Source organism: Equus caballus, chromosome 1, assembly GCF_041296265.1.
Source record: "Equus caballus isolate H_3958 breed thoroughbred chromosome 1, TB-T2T, whole genome shotgun sequence".
Lineage (NCBI taxonomy): Eukaryota > Metazoa > Chordata > Mammalia > Perissodactyla > Equidae > Equus > Equus caballus.
This window is the reverse complement of record NC_091684.1, coordinates 82,610,529-82,637,837: the sequence shown is the minus strand read 5'-3', so window position 1 is coordinate 82,637,837 and position 27,309 is coordinate 82,610,529. Positions and strand designations below refer to the sequence as shown.

Sequence of the window (27,309 nt, the reverse complement as noted above, 5' to 3'; positions counted from 1 at the left end):
TGACATCTTCTTGGATCTTACTTTGAGGAAAGCAGGACTAGAATACGCCTCTTGTACAGCTTTGTCTATTTTTGCATTGTTTATTTAAAAAGCCCTTTGTGAGCATGTGTTGGGTAGATGAGGGTTTCTTGCTCCTTCTTTGAAAGGCCATGGTTGGCCTTGGCAGTCTCATCCTCCTCGTTGGCCCAGGCATCCCTGCGACTCCTGCCAGCACCAGAGCCGTCCAGGCTGCACACAAAGAGCAGGCACTCGAGGGGAGCAACATGTTCTTTTATTGATGTAAGTACATCCAGTCACACCAACAACTGACATCCTGCGTTATGGTACAGCTTTATACTCAAGTTCATCTTAAAATACCGAAACATCATAATTTAGGGTACGTATCAAATTGGGAAAATAAAGTAGCAAATGCAGACACTGTGTCAGGTAGGTACTAGAACTGATGACCCGGTGAAGTGCACACTGAAGTGAAAGCTCCTTAACGCATGTACAGGAAGTGTTCTAACATTGTATTCCAAATATATATTCTCAAGTTTTAAGACTTTCTTTATCTCAAATACATAAACAAAGCAATATGTACCATCAATATACAATATGTACTATCTAGAACATCTGAAAAGTGCAAAAACACTGTGACAATACAGTGTAAATATTCTTGCTCCACCCAGGGCTGAGGGCATCAGCAGTGGATCACGGAGCCACCTCCTTCCAGAGGCCTCACCTTCACATCTCCAGGCTCTCCTAGGAGCTTTGGGAATTAGCAACTAACTGACCCTCCTCAGCCAGGCCTCCCAACTGAAGGCTTCTGCGGAAGCCAGGCATGCGGAGAGAAACAAGGGTGAGGTGCGGAGCTCCAGATCTGCTTGTGCAGAACGAAAGCCCCACTGTGAGGGAGGGAGAATCAGCATGGATTGCTCACCTCTGACTTTCAAGGGATCAGAGCTGTCACCTCCCACAACCAGGAAGTCAGACAGCAAATGGAGTGTACTCCTCGAGTTTGGGTGTGGAAATATCTCCAAAGGTCGGGCAGTTTTATGTGAGTGGGCTCCAGCAGTTACTGGCCTGGCTAATTTTCTGTGTTTCAGATTCCATAAGGGGAGCCCCTCACCCAGAGGGAAGGAGGGAGCAGTCCACCAGGATACTGATTTGAGTGTTGCTTCTTTTCACTTTGTACTTGGGTTTCAAAAACGACTTTAAATGTCCCCATCCTCAAGTCTGCTTTGTATTCTCTTCATTACAGCTAAGTGTGTCTTTCAGTTACAGCTTGGAAAAATGACAATTGCACAACTCCCCCCCTTACGTTATTTTAAATTTTTTCTTTTCCTAAAATGTAGTTGAAGAACCATTTGCCAGACATATTCCAACAGAAAATATGCTGCCAGGTGTCCCCCTGCCCCTCCCCAACCCCCTAAATCCCTGATAAAGGAAAATGAAAATGTAAACTTTGGAAAAGCCATACTCAAGGTTCACTTCCAGAAGTATGCAAATGAGACCTCCTGGCCACCCAAGCCCTTCTTGCTGGAGCCTCGCTGGCCTAGGCTTTAAGGGCAGGCACCTTGTGGCCCAGGGCAGAGCTTTCCCGGCGCCTCCCGGCAGCACTGGCTGGCTGCAGGCCAGAAGAATGGAGTGGGGACCAGCCCTCCAGCACCCTCTAAGGCACTAACCCCGACATCAGAGACACTGGCTGGAAGGGCGTCCGAGCAGGCAGGGCTCTCGTTGGTTTTGGTTGGGTTTTTTTAAAATATCTTTTCGTAAGATGTTAATAATCAAAAGTATAAAATAAAAATCTACATTTCATTAGAATAAGACATTATCATGGATGCCATCTCCCATGATACTCTTTTCCCACCCCTCCCCAAAGCAGGGCCCTGCCCTGTTATTTAAAATAAACACAAAAAAAAGCTTTGTAAGTGCCAAAGGTTGATGCATGAAATAATTACCTTTTTTTTTTTTTCATAAAAGTTATATACAAAATGGACCCCAACCAGTGAGGCCTCCTCATCTCAACCCATATCAATCAAGATTAAAACTCGGTGCATGTGTGTGCTTCATCCAGCGTCTGCAGGCTGCATCCATGCCTTCAGGCTCTGTTAAGGAGAGTAGTCCTAAAGGACCACAGGAAATGGTCAGGTAACTGGCAGGCCCTTTCCCTGAGCAGGCAGAGGGCAGGCCTGTGCTCTTATGGGAGGGCCTGGATTCCAAGAACCGGCCACCAAGGGGAGGAGTCAGGGACGTTCAAACCCCAATCCCACTGACTGGCAGCCTGCACCAGGGATGCCTTCCCCGACCCAGCCTGTGCATAGGTGCGTTTTGCAAGGGGCAGATCATGCTTCCCTCTGCCCCGAGTCCTCTCCCTTCCTTGTAAACTCAGGCATGGGGCTGGTCTCAGGGGCTCATAAGACTGTCCCTGGAGTTCTCCTACCTGAGGGTCTTCCAGCTGTCCTTTTCCATGTGGTTCTCAGGACCTTCACTTTCAAAGGAGGCGATGAAGAGAGCTGAGAGATGGGAGGCCCCTTAGAACCCATGGCCACATGTGGTCAGTCTGCCTACTGCACCAGTTATCCCTTCTCAAACTCTCCCTTCTAGGGGTGCAGCTAGGCCTGGGAAGAAACTCCAGACCAAGGGGACAATGACCTCTGGCCTGAGTTCGTCCACAGGTCTCTGCTGTATGGGGTTCCAGGCCCTATGAAGCCTAGACCTCCTGGCTACCTATTTGGGGTCTCTGAGAAGTTTCCTAGTTCTGCAGCACTGACCCAACCCCATTCTGGCTCTCTCAAGTGGCCTCTGGAGCCTCATCTCTTGTCCTTATTCTTCATCTGTCATCTGCCCACAACCCACCCTCATGCACTCACTCCTACGAGCTGAGCTTCCCCTTTGAAGCATGGGGATAACGATCAGGCCTGCCTCTGAGGGTGACCCCAAGAACTACACAGGCTGTGGACGTGTGGGGGGGGGGCGGTCAGGGTGATGTGTACATTGTGGGGAGGTGGGCGTGCTGCCATGGAGAGGCAGCCCTCACCTTCCTCGCTGTAGATGGGTGCCGTGAGCAGGTAACTCTGAATCTTCTTGTCCTTCTCGAAGGGACACTCTACTTGTGTCCATGTCATGAACTCGTGGATCTGTCTGGAGATCTCCCAAAATTTCTGAAGGGGCAGAAGACCAACTGGATGTTCATTTATCACCTCAAGCTTGAAACCCTTGGTTAGGGCAGGGGATGCAGAGTCTAGTGTCAGTCTTCTGCTCACTTCCCTGGTCTCAGCGAGATGGGACAGTGGCCCTGCATAGCTGACTTCGTGGCCATGGAAGCACTTTGAACAGCATCAGAACCAGCAGGTGTCCCCAAGGCTACTCTCTCCTGCACTCTGCTTGGTCCAAAAGGCTGCAGGAGGGTCTGTGTCTCCCTTATGCAGGGACCCCAAGAGGCCCCTCTGTGACTCCAGGCTGAGGCGGGCCTCCCCGCCATGCCCAGCACAGCACCGCCAATCAGAACACATCATGATCTCACTCTCTGGGGGGGCCTGTATAAGAATCTCTCCCTCCCTCCCACCCCTCACCTGTGTGAGGTGAACACTGGGCAGTCCAACTCCCCCACATCTCCCCACTCATCTTTGTCCTACCCTCCCGGCTTTGGCCAAGTTCCCTTAGCTTCCATCTAGAATTCTGCTGCCCCCTCCTCCATGCCCGTGTGCCTTCTTGCCTCAAGCCTTTCTGACCCCCAAACCCCCGAGGGGTGCCGCTTTTCTGTGTAACTAGTGGGGTCAGCACTGGGACCAGGGTCCTGGGTAAATACAGGTTCCCTGGGTTACCAGCTCTGTAACCAGATCACCCACCCAGAAGGGCTGAGGCTACCCTCACCCCTCAGACGGCACCCATGACCGACCCTGGAGCTTTCAGTCCTAAAGGCCCTCCTGCCACAGGGCTGCTGCCTTGCAGCTCTCACAGATTCTGCCTGCCCTGAGGCAAGACCGGGTGGTCTGCCCACCCTGTGCTGGGACACCCTGGTCCCTCCCCTCAGACCACAAGGGCTGAACTCACCTTGAAGTTGATGTGCCCATTGGGCAGGTGGTTGGTGTGGATTTTGTGCAGGAAATAGATGTCCTTAACGAAAAGGTTGAACACAGGGATGACAATCTTCTCTCGGCTGCTGTTGGCCATCTGGGACCTCTGCGTGGCCCCCTGCAGGGCTGTGCGGTAGTTGCAGAAGTTGCTGGATGGGTCCATATGATGCTGTGGGCAGATGGGAGAATGTGGTGGGCCGCGCTCCCCCTGTGCCTCTCAGAACTGCTCAGGATGCCCCTTTGCAAAGCAGGAAACAGCTGATGGGGAAGGTACTTCCCCTCTGGGAGGTCTCAGACTGTCACCAGAAGAGGCCTCCTCTCCAGGAGTGAGCATAGGGCCCAGAGGCACCTGGCTGAGCACCAGTCCAGGACCTTCCAGATTTGGGTTGGAGTGCCTCAGGAAAGCTGTAGAGAAGTCTCACAGCTCACTCACACCTCTTCTCTGCCCTGCAGAGCCTGGGTCTCACCTCCTGCATTTTGAAACCTTCCTTTGCCCCTTTACTTAGAGTGACACCTCCCAAACCTGAACAGCTCCAAGACATACATTTGGGCAAAAAGTGGATTCTACAATCAAATGCATCTGGCGTAAACATACCTGTCAGCCCCTGGGCCACTCAGATAATCCAGCACCACGGGAAGTCGGGCCAGGAGAAGGCCCATCTCTGCTTAGTCAGCATCGCCCAATGGGAGGCTCATGGCCCACTTTAGCCGACTCTTTACTAACCCCTCCCCAGAACTTGCTCTAGGTGATGAAAGGCCGAGGAGAGCTGAAGCTACCTGCCTCCTGAGGGCTGCCCAACACCAGACTGAACTGTGAGTGACAGATCCTGAGTAAGGGGGCTGAGCATGATGGGAGGCCCACCCTCCTCCTCAGGCCAGTGCAGGATGAGGCTTGGGGTACCTACCTCCAAGACATCAAACTTGGCAGTCTTGACTTTGGACCACGTTTTCTTCAGCCTCGCCACAGGACTGAGGTTCATGCCAGCTGCAGGGGACAGCAGGTAGGGTCAGGGCTAGGGAGGCAGGCCATGCAGAAGCTGCATGGGAAGCCCCTGGGGCCCAGACACTCACAGATGATGGCCATCATGGAGTTGAAGTTCCCGATGTTGAAACACTCCCGGGCCACGTCAATGAAGAACTCCAGCATGCGGGTCCGGTGCTTCTTCTTCACCACCTAGAGGGTGGTCAGACCCGGTGTGAGCCCCACCAGGGGGCTGTCCCCTCCAGCACCAGTCCCTGAAGGGCAGCCTGGACAGGAGCTGCCCTGTGCCCACCGAGCTGGCAGACCCAGGGTGGGGGAATGCTCACTGGCTGCAGAGGCAGGAAACGCAGCTGTGGCATTTTCAGTGCTGGGTAGAGGGGCAGGAGGGCGGGCTGAGAGGACCAAGGGAGCCCTGAATGAGCTCGCAGCCTGCGCTAGGCACAAGGTGCACTCCACGGATGGGTCTCTGTTGTAATTTAAGGCATCAATGTTGGACGGGGCATGGCGGGGGAGGGTGGCACCTCCAAGGCCCTGGCAATGGAGACTTCCTGTCTCCACTGTCAAAGTCATCCAAGGGGGGCAGGAATTGGAGCCTTGGGGAGCACTGCGGGGTCGGGGAGGAGAGAGCACCTCTCCACCGTGCCTACCATGCAGCGCTTACCCGACACACCTCGGTGGCCACTAGCATGCTGAGGCAGTTGAACCAGTTGTCATAGGCCTCCAGGCTGTAGGTCTTGGTCAGGTCCCCTCGGCACTAGGGGGACACAGCAGGTCACAGGGAGACCAAGGACCCTGTCGGCAAGTGCTCTCCCAGCCCTAACCCCAGAACCAAGGAGCAGGACCCGTGGCCAGAGGAGGAGATGGGGTGGGGGCAGCTAGACAGATGCCCTTGGCTGGCCCAAGTTTCCCAGGATGACTGCCCCCCTGGTCCCCCAGGGCTAGGCTTAGAGGTCAGGCTGGCTCCCCAGGCCCCTGGGAACACTGGGCCCCCTCCCAGCAGGCATCACCCTGCGTGGCTGTCCACTGACCCCCTGAAGCAGGCACCAGGAGGCCAGATCCATGTCCATCAGGTTGCGGGCCTGACACTCTGGGGGCGCTCAGGTGTGCTAGATGAGGCCCCCACCCACTCTGCATGGGGTATAGGTGCCAGGCCCACCCTCAGGTCACCCCAGAGCACAGTGCAGCCCCTCACCCTGTGCTTGTCCCGAGAGTCCATGTGGCTGACAATCTGCATCAGGTCCTCAGGGTGAATGCTGCTGACCCTCTCCTGGGGTAAGTGGGGAGAGAGCACAGGAGGGGTGACAAGCCTGCCATCCTCAGGCAGGCCCCATACTCGGGGGGGTAGGGCATGTTCAGCGCAGCACTTAGGACCTCCCTGCAGGCATGCACCACAGCTGCTCCTTGATAGGGCACCAAGCCAGGGGGCAGGCCTTGCCCAGGCCCCACCCAAATGTACCTTAGGGTCTAGAAGGCCCTCCCCTGGGAAGGGAGGAAACAGGACTGTGTGGGAGTGAGGGGGAAGCCTTGGAGCAATGGCTGCTATGTGCAGGGTAACTTCCCAGCACAGGACACGGGCAGGATGAGGTGACGGGGCAGAGAAAGTGGCTCTCCCTCTCAAAGCCCGTCACCTCCTCCCAGGCTGGTCCTCTATCCTGGGACCTCTGTGGTCCCCGTTGCCCCAGCTCCTCCCATTAACATAGCACTGCCTTGATCCTGGGGACCCAGGCACAGAGAAACACATTGCTCAAGTGGACACCTGCCAGAGGCAGTGGTTGGAGCTAGCAAGTGGGCTTCACCTGACACCCCAGTCTGACTGGCAGGGGACACACCATGCAGCACTATGTTGAGAAACATGCCCAGGGTCCAGTGGCCCACAGCATCAGTGAGTGCACCACCAGCCCCATCCTGGGAAGGGGGCACTGCAGCACTGACCAGTTCAATATGAGTCAGCTGCTGGGCCAGCACCAAGGGGTCACAGCACACGCCCAGGATGTCCTTCTGAGCAGCTGGCGGCTTGGCCTTGAGGATAGGCCCTTTGTCCATGGCCGGTGAGCGGAGCTTCTCCCGCAGCTCCTGAAGCTGGCTTCGGGCAGCCAGCGACAGCAGCAGGCTCTGCGTCATTTGGGCGATGGCCTTCTTCACTGTGCCATTCTCCTGCAGGGGACAGGGGGTGATGAAGGTGCCGGCGTGGGCTGGCAGTAACACCACTACTTCTCCAGAGGGACCCATCTCATCTCCAGGGATGGGCCTAACTTTGAACCCACATCCCCTATGTAACCCTGCCATGGGTGCTTAGGCCTTTGATGACACAGAGGGGTAGTGTGGGGCTCTCTGAGGACCTCTGGGGAGGGTGGGCTCAGCTAGCTGTCCTGTGGGGAAGAGAGCTGAGGGCCAGGGGTAGGCTTTCGGGTCTGAGAAGCACGGCTTTCCCAGTAATAGCCAACTGAGGTACTTCTTGTGGCCTTCCCACAGTAGGATGACAGCATCCAGAAGGGCTTTCTCTGGGACAAAGATCCTTCGCTCCGTGGGTAGGGGCAGCCCTGCTCCCAAGCTCTCCCTAGGCTTTCTGAGACCTCTGGGCAGACAGAAGCTGCTGAGCACACAGAGCACTTCCATCATCGAGGCCCAGCCAGCCCAGGCTCCCTCTCGGCTCTCCAGGTTTCCTGTCTCCTCTGCAGGCCAAGAGCCAGCTGGGAGCCATAAAAAGGCAGACAGGCTCTTACAACTTCTTAACTATGCCCACACTCCACCCACCCAAAGGCTAGGAGAGGGTGGGGCCTGGGCTCATTCTAGCCCACCACTCGGGCCACAGGGTCTCCCACTTGCAGAGGGTGCCCAGGGCCAGTCTGGCCTGTTGCTGGCCAGCTGAACTGTTTTCTTGGGGGGTTTGGAGGGGCAAAATGGAGCCACGCAGCACTCCTCTTGGGGGAGTGACAGCAAAGCTGTCCCTGAAGACTCACTCTCCTGTGAGAGTAGACCCTCCTTGGACATAGACCCAGGGAGTTCTGCCAGGGTTCAAGGAGGGAGGACCTCACCTCGTCACACTGCGTGACCCGGTGGGTGATGGCCTTCAGTTCCACCATGGCCTTCTCATCCTGGAAGTCATAGGGGAAGGCCTCTGTCCACTCCTTTAGCAGCTGCACGATCTTGGCTGAGAAAGACTTCAGCTTGGCCTGGGGAAGTGGGGGACAGAGTGAGGTCTGACCCTCCAGAGTGGGCGACAAGATGACAAGTGGTTCAAGTCCCCCACCCCTGCCCCGGTCTGTAACATCCCCCACCCATCTCCCTGCAGGACCTGCGACCCCCGCCCCAAGCTGGGTCCCTGGGAAGAGACGTGACCCACCCAGTCCACCTGCAGTTTTATCATACCTGCTTTGTTTCATATTCCCCTTAAGGCAGCTCTCTTTGTCACATAAATAAATTCATTTTCAAAAAACTTATCACTACCATGACATAGAAAACTAATTTCATTTGCTGTAATTATAAGTTACCCACAAAAAAGAACACAATAAAAAGCAAGCAAAATCACTAACATTAAACGAGTCTCTCGCCTGCCCCCTCTCGGTTACAGGCAGGTTGGCAAGTGCTGGGAAGTGGTGCCGACTGGAGGTGACCTCCTCCCAACTTCGTGTCACGGTAGGCGGTCCGGGCCCCCTGCTGTCGCCCTAGGTCCACACACACACGCGTACAGCCCGCGGAGGGGGAGCCGGACGCTCAGTGCCCAGCCCGCACTGTCCTGCCAAACGCCCACGTGGGCCCAAACCTCTCCTGTGCCCGCCGAGGCTCCTCCCTGGCCCTGACCAGCCCCCTGCCGGCCCGTACCTGCCCGACTTCGACTGCCCTGGCTCCTGGGGGCGGCCTCGGCCCTCAGGACCCGGCTCCCACACCACCCAACACTCCACCCTGCATCTTCCCACCCCCGTCTGCCCACGCTGCTGCCACCAACCCACCTGATGCTCTCCTCACCCCGGCCACGCCCCCAGCCCTAGCCATGCCCCACGCTCCCAGCCCGTCCTTTAGTGTTGGCTTCCCAGCCTGGTAGAGTCTCTCCCAGCTGGCCCCCTCCTCCCTGCAGCCACTCCTCCTTGCCAGAGTTCCATACACCTGGCATTCCCAGGGGCCCTGCTGACACTTCCCCCAGATGCTACAGCACCCCACATTGAGCAGAAGCCGGAACCCAGAATTCCCTCCTCAGAGGCCCTGCCCTGCCTGTCACCATGGGACAGAGGATGGCTGCTCACCCCAGGCTCCTCTCAGGCTTCTACTGTCCCCACACTGACCCTTGGCCTAGAATTTCATCCCCCAACTCACCCTGCTCTGGCTTATTTCCACCTGTCCCTTCAGGACCCCTTCCTGACCCCCAGGCTGTGGACAGCGTCTGTCTCTGTCCCTGCCCAGTGGCACCCCAGGTCAGGGCCCCTCTGGAGAGGAGACTCTGAGGGGGGGGTCAGGCGTTCACAGGCCTTTGCTGGAACAGGCGGCCTTGTGGAGGGGACGTGGAGGGGAGGGTCATCAGCAAACCAGGACAGGCCCTGCTCTGCTGCAACCCAGACTAGGCCCTGCCAGCTCTTTGACAGCATACCCACCACACCTTCTTCTGCACCAGACCCCAGGCTTCTAAAAGCCTCACCCCACGTCCCTGCTCCCAGGGCCTGAGAGACAGCAGTGGCTTCCTGACCATCCTGACTGCCCAAAGCCTGGCTCAATCAGAAGAGACAGCAGTAGCAAACAGCCCTATTTGAGTCACTGAAAACTCCTATTGAGTAGGCACCAGCCTGAGGGTGCTGCCACCCGACCCGGCTTAGAGGGGCAATGACCCAGGCCCCACTGGCTGCTTTTCTACCAGCTATAGCCAGACCTTCCATTTTGGGTGTCCTAGCACTGACCAGGAGAGCTGGCAGAGCTGTCTGCGAGAGGGGGTAGGGGGAGTGCCCACCGACAGCAGTTACTTCCCACCTCCTGGGAGGTGTGCTCAGCTCTGAGTGCAGCCCTCCTCTGGACCCTGGGGAGCCACACCACAGGTGTGCCAGGAGGCCAGAGGTAAGCCAACCTGCCCCCATCAGGGAGGGACCCAGGGTGGACTCAGCCAGAACCTGTCCTGCCAGCTTACTCTGACCATGCTTCTCTCCCTAGCGTGAGCCAGAGGAGTAGCAAGGGGCAGAGAGACGGGCAGCTTCCCATCAGCAGATTTTACCTTCTCCGACACGGCCTCCAGCTGCTGCCTCTGCTCCAGGCAGATCTGCCCTACGCGGGCCAGCAGGTCATGAGGGGGGATGAAGACCCGGGAGCTCAAGAGAAACGTAAAGATGTATGTCCTCTGAAGGAAAGAGACAGGGAGAGAGGGTGAAGATTGGGTCAGGCTTGGCGTGGCCCCCCAGGTGTGGTCACAGCCTCTCCTCGACCTGGTCCAACCGCCTCCCAGCCCAACATCACCATCCAGCGGCCATGCCTTCTCCTGCATGGTTTACATCACCTTGAATGCCCTTCCTTCTCACTGCTACCCAAATCCTGTCCACCTTGCAAGGCACAGATCAAACCCCACTTCGCAGCACCTCTCAGAGGCCTCCCCTGACAGGCTTGGCTCCCGGCAGTCTTATTCTGCTAGGATTCTCCCCTGCCCTCGGTCCTACCCCATGATGGGAATTGAACCCAGTCTTGGATGTTGGTGGAACTCTGGACCTGTGTGAGCCTGTTGCCCAACCCAACTGGGGCAGGGGTGCTCCCCGGGTCGGGCTCCAAGCCCGCTGCTTCTCCAGATCCTCACTGGCTTTGCCCAGGGCCAGCGGGGTGGGGCCTCATCCAGGGGGCAGGGCAGGGCCTCCTCAGCCCCTGTTGCAAGCCCCCATGCAGTTGCTACCAGGCTGTGGGCCTTGTCCCCACCTGCCACACCAGGGCCCCTCTGTCCCAGGTCAACACACCCCTCGTCACCGGGCTGTGTGGTGCAGGCTCTGAGGCGTCCTCATGATCTGGACTGAAAGGTGGCAGAGAGCAGGGCCCAGGGCCGAGGGTTCTCCAAAGGCTCTCGTCGGGTGGGGGTCAGTGCCTGTGGGATCTCCACATTGGGCCCTGCCTGCAGACGGGGCAGACGTGGGGGTTGGGGAGGCTGCTTGGGGCTCTCCCGGGGACTCTGCTCCCACATGGCTGCTGCAGGCTGGGGCTCAGGACCCTCCACTCCCTTTCCAGGCCCAAAGGAGCACGTGTTCCTTGCTGCAGCCCAAAGCAAGCTGGGCTGTGTTTGCTGGGAGCACAGGCCTCATGGGACAGGCCTCAGGGCCTCAGGTCCTCACTACCCCCATGAAGCACTCAGAGGACAGAGGGGGAGGCTCTCCCTCGCACAGCAGGGGTTCCTCTAACCACCCCCAAACTTCCCATGCCCTATCCCCAGACTGTGCAGCACAGGCGCTCAGGGGTCCCATCTGGTCTGTGGTCCCCTTTCTAGCAAATGGTTCAACCCTGTGAGGAAAGGCACCCAGGTGTCACACCTTGGAGTTGTTAGCCAAAGGCAAGAAGAAAATCCAGAGAGGAGCCATGTGTTTCCCAGGAGAAGCATGGAGACTGACCTGTGTCCCCGGCTGCCCACGTATGCAGGGCAGGGCAGTGAGGGAGGGCAGGAAACCCAGGAGCTGGCGGAGGAGCCGACGCCCAGCTGGACTCTCTGGGCTCCCCCTTTCTGCCCCCGCCACCCCTTTGTTCTCTCCTGGGAAGCACGATCCCAGGGCACAGTGCTTTGGGGGTGACACTGTGTGACAGTTGGCTAAGGAGACCACTCTGGGACACACCTAAAAGAGGCTCAGCCGGCCCAGTGGCTCAGTGGTTAAGTGCACACATTCTGCTTTGGAGGCCCGGGGTTCGCCCGTTTGGATTCCAGGTGCGGACATGGCACCGCATGGCAAGCCACGCTGTTGTAGGCGTCCCACATATAAAGTGGAGGAAGATGGGCACAGATGTTAGCTCAGGGCCAGTCTTCCTCAGCAAAAAGAGGAGGATTGGCAGCAGATGTTAGCTCCAGGCTAATCTTCCTCAAAAAAAGAAAAAAAAATGTCCTTGGTTTTAGGAAAGATAAAATCTTTAAAAACAAAACAAAAACAAAAGGGGGCCGGCCCCATGGCCAAGTGGTTAAGTTCGTGTGCTCTGCTTCGGTGGCCCAGGTTTGGCCAGTTCGAATCCTGGGCGTGGACATGGCACCGCTCCTTAGGCCATGCTGAGGCGGCATGCCACATGCCACAACTAGAAGGACTCACAACTAAAAATACACAACTATGTACCTGGAGCTTTGGGAGAAAAAGGAAAAATAAAATCTTTAAAAATAAAAAAAAGAGAGGAGGCTCCTCCCACAAGGTCACTGCCCCAAGACCAGCACTGGGGCGGGAGGACCCTTCCCTGGGCTTCTTCAGGGCCTCGGGTCCCCTCTTCCTGGCTCTGCCACCTGGGCCCTCAGCTGCCATGTCTACACCACCAACACCAGCCCCCGCCAGGCCCTGAGAGAGTTTACGGGATGGATGCGAGGACAGACAAAAGATAGACAGAGCCCTAGGAGGAAGGGAGGCAGCCTGACATGTGGGGTAGGCCAGGAACCCTAGGAGCTGAGTTGACTCCAGCACCATCAGATAAAAGCTGGAGGGTGGAGGGGGACAATACCTCACAGCTCTGCCCTCAGGAGGGAGGGGACACCGGGAGGAGGCTGGCGCAGCTCAACTCTGCAGAGGGAACAAGCAAGCCCAACACCACTGCTGCTAAGAGACGTCATCTGTCACCTATGGAGGCATTAGGGAAGCCACACATGACAAGGGAACTCTTTCTCTCTGTTCTAAGTATGTACCAGTGCCATCCTGAGGTGACAATGGAGGATGTGGATTGTTGTTGAAGGCCAGCCCTGCCTGCGGGCATGTGCCCTGGGATCTGCATGCCAGCAAAGCTGTCCCCTCTGGTTCTGGACTATGGAGGTTACCAGTTGAGACACAGGACACGTGCTGGGTGGCCCCTCACCAGGACCCCGAGGTGCTGGCCTTGCTCTTGAGACTCCTGTTTCTCCCCCAGGAGAACTCAGACTCCTGCTCTGGTCCCTCATGTGTCTGCTTCCTTGTGCCACCAGGGCCATCTCCCACCTGCCTGGGAGCAGCAGGGAAGTCACTGCAGGTTCCTCTCACCTAGGCTGGGGCGGGGAGCAGGGTAGGAGGCAAGGGAGGCACAGGAGGTGGGGCTGGGGCTCCTTGCTGCCCTGCCCTCCCCTGCTGCCCCCTCCTGCTCCATCTGGGCCTCCCTCCCTGTCCCAGAAGCAGCCTCTCCTGGAGCCCAGGTCGCTCCCACCAGTCACACCCCTCTCCAGGCTCCAGGCACTCACATCAGGGTAATAGTCCACCGTGGGGACCAGGTGCTCCATCAAGGCCTCCAGCGACCCGGAGATGAGGCGACCATCTTGAAAGATGAGGTCCCCGGAGCCGCTGGCCCCGCCTCCTCGCTCCCCCATGCTGGGCTGCCCCTGTCCGCTACAGCTGGGCCCGAGGATGCTGGAGAAGACGACGGATGTCTGGGGCATAGTTTCCTGAGAGAGAAGAACGAGGCCATGAGGCATCAAAGGCGCCTCCACCAGGCCCTCCTCCAGGCCAGCCTGCAGCTGGCGTGGGTACAAATGCATGGTGAGAGCCCCTGAGGGCCTGCAGGGGCATCATTAGATAGCTCAGGTGGGCAGGCGGGCCCCTCAGTGGCCCGCAGCCACCAGGTGTCTCATAAATGATTCTTCAGCACCTGCTCCATGCATACCAGGCCTCAGTCCATGGGCCTGGACACACAGGGCCCTGCCTCCTAGGGGGATATCCCAGGGGAAGAAGAGAAGCTACAGAGAAAAACAACGCCCAGGAGGAATACACAGAGCATGAGGGTGGTGGTCAAGGCAGCCTCAGGTGGGTGGCTTTGGGACAGACTGATGGTGTTAGCTGTGCAGCTTCCTGGGATAAGAAAGAAAAGTTCTAGGCATAAGGAACAGCAGGTGCCAAGGTCCTGAGGCCAGTGTGCGTGGAGGGGATAAGGAGAGAAATTGGTCTGAGGAGTAATGGGCCAGGCCATGCACACCGGGGCCCTGGGTGAGGCATGCTGTTTCTCCAACTGAGACAGAATGCATGGGGGCTCAGAGCGCAGGAGCAACCTGACTTAGGGCGAAGGTCACCATGGCTGTCATGTGCAGACCCAGCAAGAGAGGGATCTGAAAACCAAGGAGAGACTGCTCAGGTCAGGTGGTAGCAGAGGGGGAGGGGAGCAGGATCAACTGAACTCTGTGAAGCATGGCTCTGGCCCGAGAGCCTGCCCAGTGTGGGGAAGAGCATTAGGGTGGGCTTTGGGGAAAGATCTGGAACTTGCTTTTGGACACATTAAATTTGAAATGCCTATTAGCCACAGATCTCGGGCAGCAGTCTGGGGCCTGCTGCTCCCACGGTGGGGGCACGCACACTGTCCTGGCCCAGTGTGGCGGGGGCTGAGGTCTCCCACTCTCGCTGCAGCAGGCCTCTCCTGGGAGCTTTCCTGAGGCCCAGGAGAGCCTGCAGCCCTCGGGGACTCCCATCGCCTGAGGCGGCCGGCCGCCCGGAGGGTCAGCATGATGCCCATTTGCCAGCAGAGGCCCCACTTGCTCAGCTAGTCCCAGCCCTGGAGGGCAGCCGGGCTGAGGTCGGAGTGGAGGCGCTGGGCCTTCCTGCCTTGGCGGGGGCCACAGCCAGGCTGTGCCCTCTCAGGTCACTGGCCAGCAGGTCCCACAGCCCCAGCACCTGCCTCCCCAGGGAACCATGCTGCCCTCCCTCTTAGGAGGAGGGCTGCCTCCTCATGCCTGGGGAGTTAGAAAGTGTATATGTCCTCCGAGGACCCCAAAGCCCTCAGTGCTGGCCTTGCCGTTGATGCCACTGCCCCCAGGCCAGCCTGCTCTCTGACCAGGACCAGGGCAAGCCTCTGAGCATTCTGGCCTCAGTTTCCCCACTGCGCAGAAGAGCAAATGGTAGCCATGATGATTTCACTGCCATGAGAGGGCCCCAGGCTGCACAAGCAGGGCTGACTCCCACCCACAGCACATCAACGGAGCCGCACACCAGAGGAAAAGGGCACCCAGCCAAACAACGCTGGTTTCCCTGCCAAACACCTGAAGGTCGCCTTGGAATCCTCGGAAAACCCTTTGTAAAGAGGAAGGAGCTCAAAGGAATTCCCCAGGACAAGGCTGGAGTTGGAATGTCTGTGGACCCAGGCTCTGCTGCCCTCACTCCAGGATGCAGGTTCGGACTCACAGAACACTCCCGTCTGCACACTCTCAGGCCCCACAGTGTCAGAAGCCTGTGAGAAACTCCAGCAGGCCCACCACCTGTGCTTTAACAAGCCCTGCGGTGGTTCTATCTTGTCATTTTTTAAATAACTGTTTTTTAGTGCAAACAGGCTGTTCTTAAATCAGCATGTTTCTATATAAAAGCACAGTGAAGAAGCAGGAGCCCCAGGGCTGGGCCTGTGTACAGAAGCACAACCACCATATAGCGGGTCACCTGTGAGGGTGGGCTTCAAGGCAGGAGCCCAGAACCCCCTCGGGGAATGGGCAGACCCCACTAGGGCCATGCAGGACCACCCCAGCATCTCCCCTGCCCCAGGACCCACCCAGGGATGCTGGCTGGGGCTTTGTCTCTCTGAACAGGTATCCTGCCCACATATCACTCCTCTCCCTCCTCCTCTGTGCACTGAGTCCCTGGGGTCCTGGGGAACCCCCAGAGCCCCTTCCTTGCCCCTCACTTCAGTCCCTGGTAGAGCCCACCCCTCCCAGTCATGAGCACTGCAGGGAGTGTCTTGAGGCTCAGGGCCAAGTGGGAGGAGGAGGTTCCCGGAGTGGGGTGTCCTGGGCAGGAATTTAGAGCACCCTCAGGTTTGAATCTCTGCAACAGACTAGCTCCTTGTTTCTGGACAAGTCTATCCAGCCTCAATTTCCACAGCTGTTAAATGAGGTGACTCCCGCTGAGCCCTATGCCTGGCACCTCTGCGGCCGCCCCTCTTAGCACTGTGGTCCCTTCTGTCTTTGCACGTGGGGTCCTCCTCTCCCATCCCAGCAAGAAAAGGAACTGTGACTTCTAGCCACACACCTGTGTGTCCATCACCACTAACTGGTCCCCTTCTCTGGCCACTCAGAGCAGAGCTCCCAGGAAATCTGGGCTCACATCTTGGGAGCGAACACACAGCAAAGGCAATCACAATAAGAAAACAGCAGCTGAGACCCTGAGCACCTTGTACGCACCACCAGCGACACTAATGCTAGAGCCGGATAATCTCCTTAACCCTCACAATAACCCATGAGAGAAACTGTTATTCTCTGTAGGCTGCAGAGGAGGACAAGGCACCAAGAGGCTAAGTAACTGCCCCAGGTCACACAGCTAGACTGCAGCAGTGCCAGGATGGCAGGAAAGGCAGGCAGGGAGGCCTGAGTCTGAGCCTGGCTCAGCCACCTGTAGCTTCATCAGAATCCTCAACCTCTTGGAGCCTGAATTTCATCTGTAAAATGGGCACAGGGAGCGCTCCTTCAGAGATTTGCTGGGAGGATTAAATGAGCCCACTGTGTACAGAGCTGCTCACTAGACGTGGAATCACCTCCCCACTGAGGACCCGACTCCCACAGCTGTGCCTGCTCCGCACGCCCCGCCCCAGGCCATGTGGGTGCCCAGGACACAGAAGCGCTGGATTATTCTAGACACACTGACCTCGGAGGCCCCCAGAGAACCAGACCCTCGCGAATGCTCTAAAGCAGGTGCATGGCCAGAGCCACAGCGTCAGAATCCCCAGAAATCTGTCAGTAGTGTCTCTTCTCCGAGTCAGAACTCACCGGTTCTCGGGGTTTAAGATCCTCTCCTAAAGCTTCGCTGTTCTGAGTGCAGCCTGGACCAGCAGCGCCATCACCTGGTCGGTTGTTAAAATGCAGGCCCCGGAGTTCTAGCCGAGGCTGCTGGGTCAGGCCCGGGTCCTCACCGGAGCTAGTCCCTTTGAGGGGTTCAGCCTGCAGGTGAGGAGAGCCAGCTTCCCCTGGGTCAGTGCCGCTCAGCTCTGGCTGCACACCAGAATCACCTGGGGAGTTTTAAAGAAACCACTTTGCCCACCTCCCACTCCAATAATTCTGATTTAAGTGTCCTGGGGTACAGCCAGGGACTGAGGTTTTTCAAGGTTTTCCAGATGAAAATAGGAGCAGGAAGCACAGGGAGCTCTCTCCTGCCTCAGCCACTTCTGACGCATCCAGACCCGTTTGCACGCTGTGGTCACAGACACTCAGCGGAGAGCTCCAGAAGCCTCCTGAGTCCAGCCCAGGGGTGGGGAGGATAGAGCACCAGCTTCTGTAGGGCCAGAGGATGAAGCCCATGGGGACCGCAGCTCTGCCCCCAGTCGGCTGGGGCAGGCCGGCCTGGACGCTGCAGCAGCCCTTCTGGGGAGAGTGGGGTCAGACTAGCACCCAGGCTGCCTCCTTGCAGCTCCTCCTCTGTTCAGGCAGGAAGACAAGCACCTTCTAATTATAGACGCAGTCGGCTCACAGCAAGGCAAGTGAACGTGATTCACCTCTCCTAGAAGACAGGCCTGGGAGCTGCCTGCCGCCCGCAGGGCCAGGTGGGTGCAGGGCAGGCCCAGGTACCCAGGTGCAGGAGGGAGAGGGCTGGCTGCGGGCTCAGGGGCAGCAGCCATGGGCTAGCACCTGCCTGTTTCATACCTGGGTTTACTTGGCTCTCTGGGGGCACTGTTGAGGAAGGGGTCCTCCCTGCATCTGGGCCCAAATTCTCCTGGCCGAGCCTAAAAGGGTGCCAGGTGAGGAGGCCACACTCGTTGCCCCTGCACAGGCGGAGCAGCACTGTGAGGGTCCGGGGAGGCAAAGAGGGCTGGCGGGGCAGAGGCTGAGGCCCAGGGGCCCTTTGCTACCTGCCTGGATGAGCTGCCACCATCAGTGTCCCGCGTGCTGGCTGTAGGGGAGGTGGGCCAGGCAGGCAAAGCAACAAGGTGCAGGGCTTGGTGCGGCTGCACTGCTGCCCCCTCTAGCTTTCCGCCCCCTCCCAGGGCTCCCCCCACCACTCTACCTATCCGGCCCTCCCCACTCAGCCCAAGCTCCTCCATCTGCCACATCTCCTGCTGCTCCCCAGAGCACGAGTGGCTGCAGCGGGGTCCTGCACGTACGCCTGCTTCAGGGCTCACGCCTGCTCCCTGCCATGGTCCAGCACAGACAACACGGCCTTGGGAAGCCCCGGCCTCCCGCAACTCCATTCTTTTAAGGCTCCTTGTCGGTACCCCCACCCGCGACCATCCATCCACACTCGCCTGAGTCCTTTCCTGTGTTTCAGGTCTGGGTCTGGGCCTTGCCTCGATGGCACCCAAGTGGCCCAGCACTGGCTGCCACTGCTTCTGACCTACGGCCTCTGACCTAGGCCCTCACAGCCATTAGCAAGTCACATGCCTCCTGCCCAGGCTGCCGGTTCTCGCTGAGGCATGAGGCCCTGCGGATCCATCCAGGGGCCCACCTGCACAGCCCAGAAGTCAGGGCAGGGCCATGAACACCCTAGTGGCAAACCTGGGTCAATGGGACATGGGAGCCAGAAGGTAAATTCCCCTTCCGCACCTCAGATGGACAACAGCTTCACGGAGACAAAAGACATCCAGAGACATCCTCTCCAAAGACATCCAGAGATGCATCCCATGTTGGAAGGCACCCTACATCTATTCACTCTCCCCTGCTTCCTCCTGCTCCCCTGGGACCTCACTCCCCAATAAAGTCTTCTCACACAAGCTTTTGCCTTGAGCTCTGATCTCCAGGGGAAGCTGGCCTCAGAGAAGAGCAGCCATTAGTCTTGTTTCCATGCCCGACTCCAATGTCTAGAATAGGCCCATGCTGAAGGCCATGTATGTCAAACAGGGACACTGAGCTTCACGGTGTAGGGTGGGAGGACAGATGGGGGACGCACAGAGCGTGGCTTCCAGCCCAGAACAAGTGCCTGCACACCAAGTGTGTCGTAGTCAGAAAGTAAACTCGGTCCTTGGGTGCTGCACAGCCCAGCCAGGGGACTGCATGGACACTGCCCTCGATCCCCGCCAACCTTTCCAGAGGGTGCAGCCTGCAGCTCGGCATCAATACAACTCAAGTCAGAGACCCCTTTTAGGGGACTCAGCCAAAAACTTTAACTTCTGAGTATTTGCTGCTGCCCTGCATCTCTCTCACACACACACACACTCACATCTAAGGAACACACTGCACCAAAGTATGGAGAGCATGGAAGCTGACTGGACTGAGGGCCCTGGAGCAGAAGAGGGGAACACAGTGGGGGCAGCCGGGATCTGCAAGACTTCTGGGCCTTTGAGAGAATAAGTGGAGAGAGCTTAGGCAGCCTGAGTGCCGTGAGAGATCCTGGGAGAGATGGGAAGAGAGGGTTTTTAGGAACTTTCTGCAGAAGATTACGAATGAAATTCCCTTTTGCAGCCTCTTCAAGAGATTTGAGCTGGAGAGTAGAGTGCCACTCACTGCTTCCTCGCGTGGCCCTAGCAAACTTGGGCCTTGAGAAGTCCATGCCCTCCGTCAGGAAGCAAACTACAGAGGAAGGTATCAGCTTCTGGCCACTCATGTGCAAAACCCAGATACGCCCTAGGAGGGGCAGCCACGCCCGCACATGTGTGTACACCTTTTATGATCTGGGACACCGTCCTTCCACTCACAAACTCCAGTTATGCTCAACATGGTGGCCTTCAGAAACCCTGTATACCACTCCCATGACCCCAGGAGCCCCCTGGACCCCTGGGAGCTGCAGCTATGATGGAGGCCCAGATCATTCTGAGCCAGGGCCGCCGGCTTAACTACGATGGCCACAGCCTTCTGTGAGCACCCAAATGTGACCGTTGCTACATCCTCAAGGGCTTCACGCATCTTCACTCTCGTGCTTGTCCGCGCCTGGGCAAGGGTGACATGGGCAAGGGTGACATTGTTTCCCTCATGCTTCTGCTTCCTGTGCTGAGAGCCCATCAAGGCCCAGGGGAGGCCTGACACTGCCCAGTGGTCTCATAAAAGAATCCCACAGCTGAAGCTGTCACAAATGATTTACTTAAACACAGTTGGGTCAGGAATACAAATGACACTGACTCTAGCTACTGCAGTGTCTGTACAGAGTCATCCCTGCTCACAACTGTCTGGGGCAGCCCTGCATGCCTCGCTGGAGGGTTTCCCATGCCCAGGGTCTGCTCTCACAGAGATGAGCCCGTGAAGGCAAGGGTCCCTGCCCCAGAGCAGGGCCTGCCGGCCTCCAGCTTACTGCCTCACCCGACACAGGCTTTACCATCCTGGCTCTGGGCAGGAAGGCAGGGAGATGGTGGGGGCAGGAAGGGACTCAGGGTGTCCAGGTGGGGCAGGAACCTCATCCTTCAGGAGCCACATGGGAGTGGCCAGGGCCTGCCCCACCTGCCCCTCCATGGCCCTCAGGCCTCCTGGCTTCTGCTTCTTAGCTACCTGCCCCCAACACCAACTCTGCACTCCAGGGCATGTCTTGGGAAAGAGAGGCAGGACTCAAGGAGCATGCACTCCCCCCACCCTGGGGCATCTGCAGGACGCACATCTCTCAGCCCAGAGGGACAAAGGGAGGAACGTTGGAAGGTGGCACCAGGGATAACCGGCTGGCCTTGGACACAGCCAGCTCTGCTCCAGCTGACAGTAGGGTCGACAGCCCAGGGAAGGGAGAGTCTACTGCACAGCTGAAGGCAACACTGTCAGGCTTCTGTTCAACTGTGAAGGGACTAGCTGTCTGGGGCAGGTTCCCATGGTATGGTCAGAATCTTAGGACCCCTTCCAGATCCTGGAGCCTGCAATTCTGGAAATTTCTGAGAAATGTAGTAGCAGGCACAAGCTTTCTCTTGGCTAACCTTGTTGTACTTTTTAAAATTTTTTGCAGAGGAAGATTCACCCTGAGCTAACGTCTCTTGCCGATCTTCCTTTTTCCCTGGTCCCCGCCCCATGAATGGTTGTATATTCTAGTTGTAAGTCTTTCTAGTTCTTCTACGTGAGCTGCAGCCACAGCATGGCAACTGACAGATGGGTGGTGTGGTTCCACACCCGGGAAATGAACCTGGGCCACGGAAGCAGTGAGTGCCTAACTTTAACGACTAGGCCACCAGGGCTAGCAAAGCCTTGTACTTTAAAGGTTTATCATCAGGAGTTGGACCCAGCTGTGTGCTGGGCATTACACATCTCATCTCACGTGACACAATTCCCCCTAACCCAGGGGGGCAGTGGGGAGACATCCTTTCTGATGGGGACATCAAGTTCTGGGGCTTACAGAGGTTGCCCAGGCAGGCAGCAGTGAGTAGCTCTGCCGAGGCCTGCCTGCCTCACAGCCCTGCTCCTTCTTGGTGCTGTCATTTCTCCTCATCCCTAGCTGGGGCATGACCCTTTCAGCATCCAATGAAGGCTGAGGCCCTCCCCTGGACCCATGGATATGCACACTCCCATGGCATTCTGCAAGTGATTCCAGGGATTAATGGGCTCCCAGAAGCTCGTCCATGGACACCAAGTTAAGAAACCCAGGTTCTTGGAAAACTGGGACAAAAATAGCCCTCCGGCCCATCCTGCCTGAGTCCCCAGGGATCTGCCGGGAGGTGGAGGAGGGGCCCCGCTAGCCCCCTGCCCGTGCCAGGCTTTACAAGGGGTGCTTCTTTCCAAGGCAGCACATGGGCTTCTATTTTTTAACCTACTCAACACAAACGGAGGCTATTTTTAGCTCAGCAAGCTGCAGGGCATCACAATTAGCAACTGAAAATTACACATCTTGCCAGTTCTCCCCTCTGTTGGCTGGAGGGAGAGAGAGAGAGTGCTCCTGGAGGGAGCTGGGTGCCAGCCCTGGGCCCCCACCCTGGGGAGCCACTTAACCAAGAGGGCAGCCTTTGGCAGAGACTTCAGAATTGGTGCATTCACAGAGCTGTCTTGGTTGCATCCCCATTCCAGAAAAATCCAGTCTTGGTGAGAGCAGGGCAGGAGCCCCGTGGACACTCAGAGGCCACAACTGGGGACCAAACCATGCTGGCTACTTGGACCAGGGCCAGCAACTCTGGAGCCCAGCTCTGCTGGGGACCTGGAGCAGCGAGGCTGGGCCTCCTGTCCCCATCTGCAAAATGGACCCCGATCTCCCTTCTAGGGCTGTCTGGTTCTCTGAAATAGTCTGCACTGGGCTGGCATAGGAGGTGGGATGTTCCACAGAGCCCTTACTCTTTGCCCATCTCTCCATTCATTCACTCATTCATTCATTCACAATTGTTAACAAGGACCTGCCTAGACACTGGAGATCCACCAAAGAAGAAATCAGGGCTCTCTGTCCTCGCTGGGCCCTGCCTGGAGCAGGCTGTGGCCGGTACCCGTGATAACCACACAATAAACCCATGATATAACGGGTTAGGAAGGTATCAGTGCTCTGGGAAGAGGAAGAAGAGAAGAGGGTCAGGAGTGTGGGGGCAGGGCAGAGGGCAACTGAACCGGTGCAGAGGCTGACCTCCCTGAGGACGTGAGATCTGAGCAGACTTGAAGGAGACTTCTGGAAAAGGAAGAGTGCCATGCACAGAGGGAGGAATGGTGCCAACGTTTCCTGGGCCCAAGATCTGTGAACCTTCCATCCCATTCGCTCCCTGGAAACAGTCTTGCCTGGAGCACTTCCTGTTGGCTCATTCACTCCAAAACAAATATTTCCTTATTATCCATGTGTCAGCCCTGCTAAACAAGGATCTGCGCGGGGGTGCCCCCTAGCTCCAGTCCAATCACGTGGAATCCCCCTCCCCTGCCAGGTCCCCAGGGTCTGCAGTGGGCGGGGTGCCCTCCCTGCCCTCCTCCAGGCCCGCCTGCGCCTGCACAGGTCTCCAGGTGGACTCCTCTGGCACCACGTTCGATGAAGTGCCCCTTCAAGGAGGCTCTCCCAGATAGGGCAGGTGACCCCCTCAGGGAGCAGTCTGGGCAGAGGAATTGGCTGAGGGCCCTGACTTTACACAGCAGGGAACTCTAAGGAGGAGGCTGCAAGTCAAATCAAAGTTGTAAATTAAATGCTTGTTTAAATGCATGCCCCCACCTCACATGTATAGGATTCCTGGCGCGAATGGAAAACCTCTTGGTAAAGCTTTCGTGGGTCCTTTGCAGCAGTGAGGATTTTGGCCTACTCTTTGGGCCTTCTCTAGTCACACCACCTGAGCGGGGGAGAGGGGAGGGATTGGGGGTCACCCCTGCCAGAAGCAGGCCATCAGGAGCTAAAAGTGGCCTTGACTCTCTGGGATGTTGTGACACTAAATTATAACTAAGAATCTGCCCGCTGCAGGGTATAGGGAGAGTATAAAGCTAGGTGTTCAGTGTGGGAGCCGAGGGGCCCACCTCAACTATTGGCTCTGCCACCCAAAGGGGAGGGGAGAGGGCAGGGGTCTGGGAGTCCTCTTGGTTTGGACAGAGGCTCAGGGACTCACAGCGGGGGACAGATGGCCGGAAGTGCACTGTACCTGTATTTTCTCTGCCATGAGGCCGTGGCCAGCATCTCAGGGCCTTCTCCCTTCTACCTGGCAGGTGGCAAGAATAAGGCCACACCCACCAAACAGGACAGGTCAGGTGGTAGAAGCAGCCATGCATCCTTAGCTCCCCTGTCACCCCCTGATCTGCCCTGTCCTGGGATCCTGCTGTTTCCTAACTGGGTTCACAGACCTGAAAAGGCATCAAAAGCCAGCAGGCCGGCAGTGGACAGGCCACTTTACCGTGGCCTCTGGAGTCGCATACGCATTACAGGCTGCCAGGGGAGGGGGAGACCCAGAGGGGACTGTCCCTGCTGCCTGAATCTCACTAACTGGTGGGAAAACCCAGGCCGAAGAGCTCAGGCTCCACAGGGGCAGTGGGGCTCACAGACAGGGCAGGGGCAGGTCCGAGGGGCTTCGGGGGAGGAGGGGCACAGGCCCCAACTGCGGCCGCTTCCCCTCTCGGGTCCTCTGTCCTCTCCCCACTTCTCTAATATCCCTGTCATCGCAAGCTCAGTGTCCTTCCCTCCCCTACTCCACACCCCCTACCCCTTCCTACTCCAGGACCCTGTGGTTTCTCTGAATGCTGGAACTCTCTTGACCCGCCCCCATCCCCAGCTAGAGTCAGTTGGCACTGGCAGCTCTGCAGGGAGAACACACAGTGACCTGCCAGTAGCCAGGCCCTCTGGGCATCATCTGCACAGGGCGCAGGTGAGTAACACCTGCTGAGAGAGTCTTTGCGCTTTGCTCACTGTCATTTCCAGAGACCCAGTTGGCACAATAGGATCCAGGAGCCAGGACCCTGCAAGCCAGACCTTGGCCTCTGCCCCAGGTGGCCTGTGGTCCAATCCTCAGCCACTGGGGAGCTGCTTCCCTGGCCCTGCTACTGCTGCCTGGCCACCTCAGGCTCCTCCACCCCCAGGGATGGAAAGGCCTTCCCCCAATGACCCCCAACAACAGAAGGGCACAGGAGCTGCCCTTGCAGCCTGAACTCAGACCCTCCTAAGGCAGGAAGCTCCCTACTGGGGGCTGTCCTGCCCCTCCCCAAACCCCAGCTCTCAGATCTTCCTAACTTTGAGGTGAAACGTGTCTCCCTCAAGCTCCAGAGAGGTCCTGCCTGCTGGGGCCACACAGGGCAGATAGTTGGAGTCCGGCTGCAAGCATGGGCTGGGGTCCAGCAGCCTGGCAGTGAGGCCTGGCCACCCGACAAGCTGGGAGTTAGCACCCTCCTCTGTAAAACATCACCTCCAGCACCTGTTTCTCAGGCGGTAGTGAGCACGCAGCGAGGCTGCCATAATCAGGACACGCTCAGTACCTGCTAGTTTGGGTGGAGTCAGAACTGCAGGACACTGGTGGGCACTCTGAGGTGACTCGTTGCCTTCCTAGACACAGATTATGGGGGCTGCCCCTCTTCCCTGATCACACCTCTGGGGCCCCTCTGACCTCCCCATGCCCAGGACAGCCTGTGGGCCCTCTGCAGACAGGGAGAAAGGAGAGAGAAGCTGCCTCCTGCTTCCAGGCAGGCAGATCCACTGACCTGGCTGCACTGCCCTGTCCCAGCATGTGGGGCTCAGAGTTGGCTCTGGCCTCAGGGTGGCTGCTTGGCCCCTGCCTAGAGTGGGGAGTGGCAGGGGTGACACCTCTGTGGCAAGGCCTCTATAGTCCCCACCCCTCCTCCCTCTGCACCCCCATGGACTTTCCAGCAGGGAAGCCCTTGGGAGGACATGGCTGGCCCCATCCCTGCAGGTAGGGCCATGGGAACACCCTGCAGCTCCCACCTCTCCGTCCTCCCAGCCTGCTTGGCACTGGGGACTGGAGGGCGAGGGGTGACATCTTTCACATAAACCAAGCTTCAAGAAACACATCCACAAATGCCGTGAGGAAGGGCCATATTTACCTTCATGTACCCTCTGGGCCGGCCAGGGCCGTCCTGCGGCCTGGCAGAGGGCTGTGGGCCAGACTCCAGCCAGGAGGCAGCTGCCATGGGAACCAGAGACGCAGCACCTCGCCTGCTGGCCGGGTGCCTACTCAACAAAGGCCCTGCCTAGGGAGCGCTGCTGATAATTAAAGCTTTGTTACAGACGCATGATTCATTTTTTTCTTTCTGAATTCCTTCCTATTACCAAATACTATTTGAATTGACTGAAGGAATCTTGCCATCTCCTCTTCACACTCCTAAATACAAATTCTGCTGAGTCCACGGTTTCTCCTCTTGGTTTTTCCTCCTTCTTTTCTCCCTTTCTGTCCAGTCAGCTTCTTCTGGTGGCTGCTCAGGGGACAAAATGCCATTGTCCACCAATAACCATCCCATTATTGAGCCCTGAGAGGCCCAAGGTCGGAGCAGGTAGGCTTTCAGAGAATTGCTGCCCTTTCCCGGCAGGGCGGGCAGCTGGCACGCTGGTCTCCCACTCAGGGCCCTTGGGGCCAGAGAGGATGCCTGGGGCCTCCCCCTCCCCGCTTCCCCTCTGGCCTCCTTCCCTCTTGGGCCAACTCCAGGGGATTCCGCACGGGTCACCCGAGCGTTCCTGCACGTGGCAGCCAACCCGGACTCCTGGAGGCTGAGCTGGGCACAGGCTTAGACAGGAGAGTTTGTGAACTAAGATAAACTTCAGAGCCAGTCCTATCATTTCTGGAAGTCCCCTCAAGGTGCCCCAGAGGTGGGAGGGCTAGGGGGACAGGGTGCAGACCCCCACCTCAACTGAAGTCGCTCCCCTGCGATCCTCTTCCTATAAGGGGCATCCACTTAAGACTGCTGCTGATCAGAGTCTGGCGCAGATGCTAGAGCTCCAGCCGTCAGGAAGGAAGACCCCAGGTTCCAGGGGGAGCATCTTACCCAGCCTCTCCCATGCGAGGAGCGGCAGGGCAAGGCTGTCAGCGAGCCAGCGGACCAATGAGGGGACCATGTCAGAGCTGAGGGGCCTTGAGAGGCAGGGAGCCTGGGTCCCCCTAGATGGACGGGTGGCGCAGGGGACAGGCCCCAGCTCAGGCCTTTCTAGGAGCGAGTGGCAGCTTCCACCTCCCCCCAGGCTGCCTGGTGGTACTGGGGTATGGAAAAAAGGAAGTACTGTTCTTTTATTTTTAAATGACATCTAATTAGCCTGAGCAACGATTTTCCTTTGTGTCTAAAAACAAATAAAAATCAACTTCCTTTGCTTGAATTGTCATCCTCCTGGCAGATGCCCAGAGTGGCGCCCCTGGGACCCTGCTGCTCTGCGGGAGCCAGAGGTTTCTGTGTGCCAGCCTCGGGGTGCAGGGCAGGGCCAGCTCCCTGCTGGGCCCGAAGAGCCATGGTCTTGGCCAGCAGCCACAGCCTTTCGGAAACAGGACCAGGACATGTGTCTTGACCCTCCAACAAAAACATCTCCCACTCCCTGTGCTGTGCACACCAGCAGCTTTCCTGCCACACACCCCACATCCCCTGGCCCTGGGAGCTTGTTACCAGGTGGCCAGAACCTGGCCAGTCCACTGGAGTACCAGTGGCCACCATCCCTCCTCAAGGCAGAGCCCTTCCCCACGCACCACACTGCACACGCTGCTGTCCCATTTTCCAGATGAAGGAACAAGGGCCCAAAGGGCTGAAGTCATCCACCCTGGGGCATACAGCACCAAAGTAGGGGAGCTTGGACTTGAACCCCAGTGAGTGTGACCACCATGATGACATGAAACCCAGGGCCATCAGTACAGGCTCAGGAGGAGGGAGAGCAGGTGCAAGGCCAAGGCAGGTGGGAACCAGCCAGGGCTCCTGAGAGATGGACAAGGCCTGGCCCAGAAAGAGCC

At 57.7% G+C, this 27,309-nt stretch overlaps 1 protein-coding gene across 6 annotated transcripts in view; it reads right to left on the bottom strand.

Moving 5' to 3' along the window:
* Positions 1-252: 252 nt before the first annotated feature.
* RASGEF1A (RasGEF domain family member 1A) overlaps positions 253-27,309 on the bottom strand; it is a 79,914-nt gene continuing 52,857 nt past the window's right edge. For 2 of the 6 annotated variants that reach the window (XM_070228605.1, XM_070228599.1), the window contains exons 2-14: positions 13,382-13,582; positions 10,235-10,357; positions 8,574-8,705; positions 8,076-8,213; positions 6,973-7,194; positions 6,233-6,307; positions 5,702-5,794; positions 5,130-5,232; positions 4,964-5,043; positions 4,036-4,227; positions 3,020-3,143; positions 2,423-2,495; positions 253-2,105 (exon numbers count right to left, since the gene is read on the bottom strand). In XM_070228605.1, coding sequence (XP_070084706.1) covers positions 2,081-2,105; positions 2,423-2,495; positions 3,020-3,143; positions 4,036-4,227; positions 4,964-5,043; positions 5,130-5,232; positions 5,702-5,794; positions 6,233-6,307; positions 6,973-7,194; positions 8,076-8,213; positions 8,574-8,705; positions 10,235-10,357; positions 13,382-13,576 — 1,575 coding nt within the window. In that variant the 5' untranslated portion in view covers positions 13,577-13,582 and the 3' untranslated portion in view covers positions 253-2,080. Of the gene's footprint in view, positions 2,106-2,422; positions 2,496-3,019; positions 3,144-4,035; positions 4,228-4,963; positions 5,044-5,129; positions 5,233-5,701; positions 5,795-6,232; positions 6,308-6,972; positions 7,195-8,075; positions 8,214-8,573; positions 8,706-10,234; positions 10,358-13,381; positions 13,583-16,873; positions 17,525-27,309 lie in introns of those variants that run through there. The other 4 variants (XM_070228611.1, XM_001490265.6, XM_070228610.1 and 1 more) reach the window with 3 other exon arrangements.